Raw genomic sequence first — 12,069 nt, forward strand, 5'->3', positions numbered from 1 at the left:
TAAAACGTCTCTAAAAAGAGGGTCTTGATATTGCCATGTTTTTGAATTTTTCAAAATTCGTTGGAATTTCAGATTTTCAGATGATATTTCTTAATCTTTAAAATACATTGGTGTCCAAATTTTACAAAAGCACTTCCGTGGGTTGGTTTGACCCATAGACCACCCGTTTTCCACTATCATGTATGGAAGAAGAATGGACTATTATTGTTGAACTGAATAACTGAAACTGGAATAAATGCAAAGGAAGATGTTCTTTGGCACTTCTGTAGAAATGTTTATCACCCATTGCAAAATTACAGTACACTTTGCCTCCAGTGCTGATCCATTAATGGGAGTTGGGTTGTTTGGAGTGGAAGTGCGACATATGCATAGCACTTTAAGTGCTTTAACTGGTGACCTGCAGACTTTTCCTTATGAATTTGGTATACTGATTTTAGGTATTAAACTGCCAAATGAATTGACCTCATTTTAAAGAAACGAATATCCAGCTTCCACAAGGAATTTGGGATTTGAAGTGGTCTAAATGTAGGAGAAATACATATAATAAAGTGACAAAGTGTACATGAAAATCAGAACCAGGGACCATACTGGAGTAGAATATGAGGGCAAGGTCATGAGAAGGGGTAAGGAATGAGTTATAATGAGTTAGAGAAAGCTGGTAATAGGATATAGGTTGTCCACTCCTAAATGTCTGCACTGGTATTTTTCGAAGTGTTACCTTGGACCAGCTGCATCAGAAGCATCTGGAGTGCTTTTTAAAAATAACAGATTTCTGGGTTACTCTCCAGAGCTACTTAACTAAACTCCAGGGTCAGGATGTGCGTTTTTAATAAACTCTCAAATGATTTTCATGTAAACTGAAGTTTGCAAAACACTGGCCTTTAGTTTGGAGTCTCTGCTTCCTTGTGATAAAATTAAGAAGACGATGTACTGAGTCCTCAGGGGAAGAGAAAAGATGTCTCTCTCACACACACACACACACACACACTTATACACACCCATGCATCTTTCCTAATATTATATAAAAGGAATTTCCCACATAGGGCTTCCTGAGTGACTCAGTAGATCATGTCCTCAACAGTATATCTAGAACAAATGCATTAATGCTCGTGAATAGTGGTAGGGTGTGATTTCTAAGGTCAAACTACTGGGGGATTTTCAAATGCTAGCTCTGTCAGTTCATGGCAGTTTGACCTTGCACAAACCGTTGACCTTGTAGTTTCGTAGGGATGGTAGCAGTATCTAACACATAGTGTTATGGAGAGGATTCAGTGAGGTAATGTATGCAAAGTATTCAGGACAATGACTGGCATATAGCAAATCCTTAAGCATTTGCTATTATATTTTATAAGGTTAATTATTGTAATGTTACAAGTCTATGCTATAACTAACTTACTAGTTCAGGCTAGGAGGAATGTTCTGCAAAATATTTTTAGTTCCAAAGATACTCTTTTGGGTGGGTTGAAACTATTCCATTGACTTTTGCCTACATTATTACGGCTTTTAGCATAGAGTTCAGCTGTTTGATATTGTACATTTTGTTACTGCTAACTATGAAGCACTCTTGATCCCTGACAGGTATTTTTTCCCTAATTGGTTGTTAATGCGAACTTAGAAGGAATTTGTAAAAGAACCCACAAGTAAATTTTGCTAATCCTAGAGCTTTGAGTACTCATATGAAAATGTTCAGAAGACAGGAAAAGGCAAGTTTTATTCTTTAATGATACTTGGGTGTTCTTGAACTGAATAGCTGAAACTGGAATAAATGCAAGGGAAGATGTTCTTTGGCACTTCTGTGGAAATTCTAGAATTACTGCTTGATACTACAGAAAATATCGATGTTTTTCACAGTGAAGGGATGATTATAAACAAATGAAGCAATCACTATGAATGGAACAATAGTTTTGGGTAGGTTAAAATTATCTTTATTTAGGATACATTTTAGAGAACACTTCATAAATTATTGGGATAACTTCTAGCTGTATCTAACATAGGACATTAACTTGATTCCTTATAATAAGTATTGTTGTCAGGGTAGCATCTTGCATATAAACTTTAACCTCTAATTATATGAAATGCAGGAAGAATGATGATTGTATTCATAGATCAGGTTTAAAAATGATGCTTAAAATTTTTTTGTATCTTTCCCCCTCCCTAGAAAAGGGTCTGTTTTATTCAAATATAGCTTGTCCTTCTGTCAGTTGGTTTTTGCTGATGCAAAAGGTAGTTTCTCTGCTTTAGAAATAGCAGTTGCTTTTAGGAGATGCATTACTTGGTTGGTTTCCATGGCAGTTTTTGGTTATTGAAATCAGATGCAAATCAGGAATGGAAGCATGAAGAAGGTACTGGTGAATTTGAGGAGTAAGTGCCAGCAGTTATTCATTTGCTTAGCTGCAGATGTTGGTTCTATTAATTTAAGTCTACATTATAAATTTAATTTTCTAGAATGCATTGTTTGTACTTTACCAATATGCTGCCATCTGTCTTAGGGTTTAATGAGTGAAAAACTTAAATATACTGAGGTACGTATCTCTGTAGTGTTTATCACGTAAGTTTCAGTTTTGGGGTTTATTCCTCATTATCATTTTACTCTGTTACTTGGTATAGAAAAGAAAATTAAAACTTTAAGACAGAATCATTATTCTCTATCAGATTATCACTAATCTTACTTTTTATTTTAATTATTTTTTTGTGCTTCTTTACTCCAGAAAGGAACAGAATAGAGATGACAAAATGATATCTCATATAGTAGGTATTTAAATCTTTTTCTTTTCATCATGACAGCCTACCATTGAATGTATTTTTAAAACATTTAAATTTGTTGCCAACATTGGAAAATCTTGAGAGTTCACATAAAGGTATTGATTTTTTTCACCTTCTTTTGAAAATATAGAACAAATGGCCTTGCTGGGCCAATGTACTTATATGATGACATCAATTGTACCCTCTAAAAGGGCTTTTCAGGTCTTAAACCTAATTGGTTTTTCTCCTTTAATTGTACTTGCCTTATCCCCTTGTCATCTGAGTTCGCTTGGAATATAGACAAAAGCACAATTTTAGGAAATCCAAAAGTGAGTTTGATTTTTCCTTTCTTGGTCATATATCAAATGACTTTGGATGTAAATTCAAGCCAAAGTAATATGAAACTTTTTTAAAAGTTTTATTATGAAAATAGAAACTTGCTAAGGCCTCATTTCCATTGAGTATCAAGGTGGGAAGTTGTCACCCAAAATTTTGCCATCCTCAAGATGATCACTTACGTTTTCATTTTGAATCACCCATTATCCTTTCCATTCCTGTTACATTGTAAAATTAACGCTCCACTACGATGACTATAAACCAACTTAGAACTCCTTGTTTTATAAGATGTTTTGGTTATCCATTGTCACCTGACCAGTCGCCATCAAAGCTTTGTGGATATAGCAAATGAGAATTATTTTATTATTTCTCATTGTTCTTATAGGTTTGTAATTTGGGGAGTGCTGATCTGGCCATTGTTAACTCTGGGTGGCAGTCAGATCATGGCTGGAAGTGCAAAAGCAGGGGTCTAGAACAGCTGAGGGCTGACCCAGAAACTCTTTTTCCGTATAGTCTCAGAACATCTCCGTGTAATACAGTCTTTTTACCTGGGCTAGTTTGGGCTTCTTCAGAGCATGGTGGCCTGAAGGTACTACTTAGTTACCACATCAGGACTACCAAGTGAGTGTTCCAGCAAGCTGGAAGCTGAATCTCCTTTTTGTGACTTAGCCAGGGAAGTCACATGGTACCATTTTTACTATCTCTAACGGTCCAAACAGTCACAAAAGTCTGGCCTGTTGTTAAGGCAAGAAGACATGGCCTCTACCTCTTTGTGAAAGGAGTATCAGAATCACATTGCAAGAAGAGCATGCAAGATGGGGGACAGTGTTGTGACTATCTTTGAGAATACAATTTGCTACAGGAGTTCATAATATCTTCGATGTTATTCCTGTTTCTTTTTTTAAATTTGGACTTCATAAAAACTAGGCACATTAAAACATTCCGTATATAATATGTAAATGTCTTATACAATACTTTATTTCAGTTATCTAGAACTCATTTATATCTGACAAACTTACATATCTGAAACACTAACAAAGAAGTGTCTCCGAACAACTAAGTTAGGATGTAACATTCTGTGGAATTGGACAGATGATCTGTTACAAAGCACAAGTTTGGGAATTAGACATACCAGGGTTAAAATCTCAACTCCATTACCTGCCAACTGTGTTAACTTGGGCAAATTTGTAAACCTTTCTGAGCCTTGGTTTTGTCTGTAACAAGTAGACAAGGATAATGATACCTCAAAGTTTCCTCCTGGTGATTAAGTGATACAAAGCATGATCTACTAGAAACTCTTGTCAGTGTTTAATCCCTTCCCCTCATCATTGTTCCAGTCTGAAACAATGTGTATGTATTTCTAAGCCCTACAGCTGCAGAATTCCTTTATATCTCTTATTGATCTCTGATAGTCTCCTTAGACTTATTTATCTTTCTATCCCAAGATCTTTCTATTACAGGCATACTATAGAATAGTAGGAATTGAGTTTTGTTTCTTCGTTTTTAATTTTTCTTGATAACCAGTTAGTGTTTCACTTATTGTAAAGAATGAAAACTTAGGCTCTCAGCTTAGTTTAAACCTCAGCTACAAAAAATAACATTGATGTTTTTCAGAAAAATTACTTTGTTGAATATGTAATATTGACAGCATAAAAGGCCAGTGGTATCAACTGTCAGCCCGTCCAAGAATTAAGTTCTAAATATGTATTTTCTATTGCTTAATCTTACTTTTCTGTACTTTAATCCCGTACTTAAATTCTGTGCTGAAGTACTTTCAGTTAATATTAATAAATCCCACATACTTTCATAGCACATTACTGAAAATTATATAAATGAAGTATGGTACTATGTTTATCTTACTCAAAATATATTGATTTTTATTTATAATTGCATCAGAAACTCAGCAGTGTAGGAAATAATCATTTTCCCCTCCTTACTATTTTACCTGTTTAAAACGCCAGCACTCCTTCAGATTTTTTACATTTCTGTAAGTGTAGCTTTTTATTTTTCGTAAGATAAATTTTTATAATTTGTTGAACTGTCAGTTTGGTTGAGCCATCTGCATTATAGCTTAATTTTTTAAAGCTGTATAGCAAAACAATACACTCTTACTGTATTTTAGAAGAATTATTAGTATTATTTACTTAGTCCTAATTATTAGTGTAATTAGTATTTTAACTCCCTGGCCTGCAATACTCTTCAGAATTTTTATTAAGAGAAAGAAATTATTGGTAAGTAATGTTTAATTTATTTTAACTGAAAGGCTGATGAACTGTTTATGTTTAAACTGTTTATGTTTGAACTGTTTATGTTTATGGACTTAAGTACTGATGTTACTGTCTTTCTTACACTTAAATTTTATTTTGAGAATTATGGAGAATTAGGTTGCTTTAAATCATTTACTCTGTCATTACATGAGGCTTTTTGCATGACTGAAATACCTGTAATTACTGTGTCATTTTTGTCATAGTTGACTTAAAGGTGTAACTATAATAATCACGAACTAAATTCTTGGTGAGCAGCTGTGTAAGGCCATTTTAACAGCTGGGGTAACCCAGCTCAGCCTGTAAGAGTTAAGCTTAATCATGAGACAGGTTATGTTAAGTCATTGAAGACTTCATACTGGGCATTTCTGAAATACTTACAAAATTCAGTAAGATAGTTGGATTTTTGTGTCATCTTAAGTACTTTTTAAAATGCTTAATGAAAGGATTAGGAAAAGTATTTTAACAACTAAAGTTCTTAGGCACAAATATAAATAAAATCCAAAGTTTACTCCTTAAAAAAAGAGTCAAATATACTCTGTATGGTAGTGTTTAGACTACTATAGTCAGTAGGAGAGGAAAAAAATATATAAACACACACATATTATTATAGTATAATATGGAATCAGAAAAATCCTGAGGTTATTTTTCTTGAATTTCACCTTTTAAAAATTTATGTAAAAATCATTATGCCTGTACCTTTTTTCCAATAAAAATGTTTTCGTATTACTATACAAAAACATTTATAGCACAGGCATACATGCCTTTTGTAAAAGAAGTCAGACACAAAAGAAGAAGCAATGCATTTTATTTAGATATATTTTATGAACTGGCTCTATTGTTCACTAAACTATAATAAAAGAAAGCTCACCAAATTGAACCTTCTTACAAGAAGGCCATATGCGTAATATTATTAGAGCTGTAATATACTTATTTTGTGTGCGTGTAAATTTAAGGGGTACTGCAGTTTTTTTTACAAGGCTGTATTACATAGTGGTGAAATTTGGGCCTTTAGTGTACCCGTCACCCAAATAGTAAAATTGCACCCATTAAGTGTTTTCTCATCTCTCAACATCCTCTCTGCGTGTCACCCTTCTGAGTCTCTTAATATCTATTATTACACACTCCATGTTCATGTGTACACTTTACTTAGCTTTCACTTGTAAGTGAAACGTGGTATTTGACTTTTTGTTTCTGTGTTGTTTCACTTAAAAATCATCTCCAGTTCCATCCATATTGCTGCAAAAGACATTTCATTCTTTTTTATAGCTGAATGGTATTCCATTTGTGTGTGTGTGTACACACATATAGGTGGGTTAGTTATCATAGTTGACTTAAAGGTATAACTATAATAATCACACACTACATTCTTGGGCATCTTTAAAATAATTTCATTTCTTTTGGGTAGATGCCCAGTAGTGGGATTGCTGGATCAAATGATAGTTCTATTTTTAGTTCTTTGAGAAATCTCCATACTGTTTTCCATGGAGATTGTACTAGTTTGCATTCCCACCAACACCGTATAGGCATTTTTTTCCTCTACATCCTCGCCAACATCTATTATTTTTTGTCTTTTTAATAATAGCCATTCTGAATGGTGTAAAATGAGATCTCATTGTGGCTTTACTTTGCATTTCTTTGATAATTAATGATGTTGAGCATTTTTTCATGCTTATTGGCATGAGAAAATATGTATGTCTTCTTTTGAGAAGTATTTATTCATGTTCTTTGCCCACTTTTTAATGAAGTTATTTGGTTTTTGTTGTTGAGTTGCCTGTAAATTCTGGATATCAGCCCCCTGTTGGAAGCATAGTTTGCAAATATTTTCTCCCATTCTGTAGGTTGTCTTTTCACTGTTGATTTAGAGATGTAATATACTCTTAAACCTGCAAGGGACTTAATCTCAATCATCTGAGAAGTCAGACCATCTATTTCTATTAATATTTAGCCTCCTTTTTGTAGAAACCTGAAGTATAAACTCCAGGTAATTGTACTGCAAGACATTAAATAGTTAAGGTTCTTGAATCTTGGAGTTTCTGGCATACCGTGGGATAGTTTTGTCATCTGTCAACTTATAATTTATTAGCACTTGTTTTGGTTGGTTTTCTGTATTTCACTTTTTAATTTATAATGTATTTTCAGCCAAATTTTTTGAAATAACTGGAATATAAAACAGCTTAAATGTCTAACATTGAGATGTTGATTCCATAAATCAGAGCAGTTACAATACCTTATATAATCTAGTATTCTAGCATTTTTATTTTGAAAATGCTACATATCTGTGTATATAGGCATGTACATGCAATGCTTTTATTTTGCAAATGTCCAATTATCAGGTCACATTTTTATAACACTTGTGTATGTTGTATGTGCTGCTTCAGAACCCAAGCATATTTCTCTTAGTTAGGGGCTGGCCTTGTTGCCCAAATAAAGAAAATTAGCAGGGAAGTGCAGTGTGCGACCTATTGAATGTTTACATACATATAATGTCTCAAATACATTGTAATTGGAAGTTGTAATCTGAGTGAGCACTTTGAGCATGTAAATAAATATCTTTTAGAACATGTTTAGTAATCATTTTAAATGTGATTTTCATCTTAAAAAATTTTTATTTATTTGACATACCTTTTGTGAATACTAAAACTTAAAAAAAAAAAAAAAAAAAACACTAAAACTTTAAAAGGTATACCAACCAGGCATGGTGGCTCACGCCTGTAATCCCAGCACTTTGGGAGTCCAGGGCAGGTGGATCACAAGGTCAGGAATTCAAGACCAGCCTGGCCAACATAGTAAAACTCTGTCTCTACTAAAAATACAAAAATTAGCTGGGCGTGGTGGCAGGCACCTGTAATCCTGCTACTCAGGAGGCTGAGGCAGGAGAATTGCTTGAACCTGGGAGGCGGAGGTTGCAGTGAGCTGAGATTGCAACACTGCACTCCAGCCTGGGCAACAGAGCAAGACTCAGTCTCAAAAAAAAAAAAAAAAAGTATGCCATATTTTTTTCTTTGATGCCCTATCTAATTGTATTTATGGTTCTGCTTAAAGTAATATGTTGCTTGCTGGATTTTTTTTTTTTTTTTTTACAGTTATTGCTAATACAAGCTTGATAGTTAATTTATCATTAAGCAGACGGTTTAATTTCTTGATTTCTGATTGTTTTCCTCCGTGTTTAAATTGTTCCGTCTTCAACCATGAATTGCTTTCATTCATGAATTGCTTGGTAGGGAAATACTTTAACACTCTGATATCTATGATGTTAGGAAGATTAAAAACTGATTTGTTAGAGAAAATAATCTGCCTTACTCTGTATCTGTGAATAAATGAGTATACTTGATAATACCATATTATCTGATCAGAAGGATTTTGATTCTGATTTATTGCACTTTAGTAATGGTATACTTTTTAGCACGTGGGACTTTCTGTTTCTACAACAGAGAAAGTCACTTGTTGCCTGAATTCACAGAAGCAGTGAATAATACTGAATTCAAATAACATATGTTGATATTCTTCCTGTGGAAGTTTTTGAGGTAAGACTTTGAAAACTCTTGGTATAAAGTCAATTTGAATTTGCAGGGAGATTTACATCTTCTGAGTGATTTGTTTTAGCTGATTCAGGAATAATATATGAAAAATGGAAAATCTTTGTGCTGCTCGTATGCTGTAGCTTTGGTCAGGAGCAGTTAAATTTCTAGCCTTTTGTATAATACTGAATGAAAGAAAAGATGGAACTCCAGAGTTAATTGCTGTGGTGGTATTTTTCTTGTTGTTACAAGAGAATTGGAGTGCTTGGAGTTGTAATGCATTTTACAGATACCGTATTGGTGATATTTTGTTACATGTAACATTTATATATAATTGTTTTTGCAGATGCAAATCTTTAGAAGAAAGAAAATCAGGAAGTGATAAGTGGGCAAAATAAGTTACCTTATATAAAGACCTTTTCTTTACTGCAGGTTCCCTAATATTTAGCCTGTCTTGGATGATAAGTGATATCTGGAATCTTAAAATGCTAAGACACTATGGCTAACATACTACAGCTTCATTTTTTGGCAAAAATTTTGACAGAATAGAAGTCTTTCTGAAACTTACAGATAATATGTTTTAAAATATTCTTTTCCAAAGTTATTGTAGATAGATTTTAGAATCTCTGCTTTATTTGCTGGTGATTTTAAAATTGGAAATGTTATCTACAAAGCTCTGCGTGATTTTTGATTCCATTAATAGTAGTAGTGATCATAATGGCAGTTTAATTAACACTATCGAACACTTACTAGATGTGAGGCATTTTTCTGTATACTTACATCAACTAATTTTTAATCCTCACAACAGTCCTATGAGGTAGGTACTGCCTAGGTGAAATTGAGACACAAAGGAATTAAATTAAGGTCATACCTGGTAAAGCCGGGATTTGGACTAAGTCAGTTTGGTTCTGGAGTCCATGCTCCTACCTACCATATTGTACTGCCTTATTATTTGTGGCATCATCTTTAAAAGAGCTTGTCTGTTTTTAAGAGTCTCAATTTGGGTAGTATTAAAGAGTATCTTAAATGTTTTTAAGAGGAGAATTGAGACTCAGACTTTATCTTTTCTTGAACACATGGAATTAGCTGCATTTTGAAGTATTAACAGTTGGTGTTCTTATATACCTTGTCTGTGATTTCCCTCATTTATTAGGGTTTTTGTCTATATTTGAAGGTTTGATATTTTGAGTGTTTCGTGTTGATTGGGAATATCGCTTTAGAAGTACTGTTACTTGAATCCTCCAAAAAAATGAGACTTGTAGTATATGTATTTGGAAATTAGTACTCACTTTGCCCAATCACTGATAATGTCTTCTTTTTCCAAAAATATATCATGACAAACACATGATTCTGTTACAGTGTTTGGTTTGCCACAGTTGCAATGCCCTGTATTATCCAGTTGAGGGCAGCTATTTACTGATTTAAAAAAAAAAAAAAAAAAAAAAGTTAAATTAGGATATCACCCCTTTGAGCTTACCAAAACTCGGTATCCACTAAAAAACTCAACATTCGAGGTACAAACAGCCTTAATTATGTTCACTTATGTTTTGTGTCTGTTGTCATTGTAAATTATTTCATGAAAATGGAAAGCCTAGTTTTAGTTCTTAATAACTTTTGGTCTCTTAGAAACTAGAAACTGTTGATTTTAGTTTTAATTTTCCCAGTTTTTTAAATTTTTAATTCTAAATCTTCCCCCCCCCCCCCCCGCCCCAGGATCAGACTCATTGAGATTAAGGATTTTTCTTATCTTTAAAATGTCTGCATGTAAATACATGTGACTTTAGAGTTCCTTGAGGGCTTTTAAATGTAAAAGTGAAAAATTATAATATTCAATACATTATCTTTATTAACCAGTGGAATAACCACTGATTGTTAACTAGATCTTTGATTCATTTTTCCAAATGCCAAATGAAGGTGTTAAACTCGTAGAATATATCACCCTCTTCTAGTTTTTCTGCACTGGAGTATCACACAGTTAAAATTGTATCTTCTGTGTAGTTCAGGAAAAGAAATTCAGAGGGGTTAATTATCCAATTGATTTCAAAGATATCACTGAGACAGAATTGTTTTGAAAATAATCTCAGACTACAGAAAAGTGTTGCAATATTAACAAAATAGGTAGTGTTAGTAACTGAGATAAGGATATTCCATGGGAACTACTTTAGCAAAAGGGATTGTCTAATGAGAGAAGGACAAAACATGACATATGTTTCACAAACAAAACGATTAGTCTTATGTTGGAAAATAAAGTGAGCATCTAAGGAGATGCTAAGAGTAGCATGAACCTATTAATCATTCTGCAGGGTAGTAAGTTGCCTCGTAGGACTGTAGACATGGTATCTTGGATATCATTGTCACTTTTTTTCTACTACCAATTTATAGGTTTCCAGCACTCTCATACTATCTCTTCTCTCTCCTAACCTTAGATCTCTCGAAGTTTTTTTGGTGATGATTGTTCCATTTTCAGTCATTTACTTTTTTGTTTAAAAACATTTAAAATTTATGGTTAAATATCCATAACATAAAATTTAATATTTTAACCATGTTTAAGTATACAATTCAGTGGCATTAAATATGTTTACATTGTTATACAACCATTACCACTATCCATCTTCAGAATATTTTCATTTTCTCCTACTGAAACTCCGTGCCAACTAAACACTAACTCTTATTTCCCCCCTCCCTGCCTCAGACAACCACCATTCTATTTTCTATCTATACAAATTTAAGTATTCCAAGTACCTTATATAAGTGGATCATACACTATTCTTTTTTGACCGACTTATTTTACTTAGTATAATAACTTCACCTCTATTCTTAACCCTTTAACAGAATATATAGCCTACCCATTCCTCGTGCTATCCTTATGAGGCATAATTATAACAAGCTTAACCTGCCTACGACAAACAGACCTAAAAATCACTCATTGCATACTCCTCCGTAAGCCACATAGCCCTAGTAATTATAGCTTCCCTCATTCAAACCTCCTGAAGCTTCACTGGTGCAATCATCCTTATAATCGCCCATGGACTCACTTCTTCCATACTATTTTGCCTAGCAAACTCAAATTACGAACGGACTCATAGTCGCATCATAATACTTTCCCGAGGGCTCCAGACTCTACTTCCATTAATAGCCTTCTGGTGATCTGCAGCAAATCTTACCAATCTTGCCTTACCCTCTACTATTAACCTAATAGGTTCATG

At 33.7% G+C, this 12,069-nt stretch overlaps 1 protein-coding gene across 6 annotated transcripts in view; it reads left to right on the top strand.

Moving 5' to 3' along the window:
- The window catches only part of FBXW7 (F-box and WD repeat domain containing 7), a 209,928-nt gene that overhangs the window by 134,061 nt on the left and 63,798 nt on the right, over window positions 1–12,069 (top strand). The window contains exon 4 of one of the 6 annotated variants that reach the window (XM_031664221.1): window positions 2,709–2,748. The exons of the other annotated variants lie outside the window; for them this stretch is intronic. Within the exon in view, the coding sequence (XP_031520081.1) occupies window positions 2,709–2,748 (40 nt within the window). The remainder of the gene's footprint in view (window positions 1–2,708; window positions 2,749–12,069) is intronic. 6 annotated transcript variants of the gene reach the window in all.

This window comes from Papio anubis, chromosome 3, assembly GCF_008728515.1.
Source record: "Papio anubis isolate 15944 chromosome 3, Panubis1.0, whole genome shotgun sequence".
Taxonomy (NCBI): Eukaryota; Metazoa; Chordata; class Mammalia; order Primates; family Cercopithecidae; genus Papio; species Papio anubis.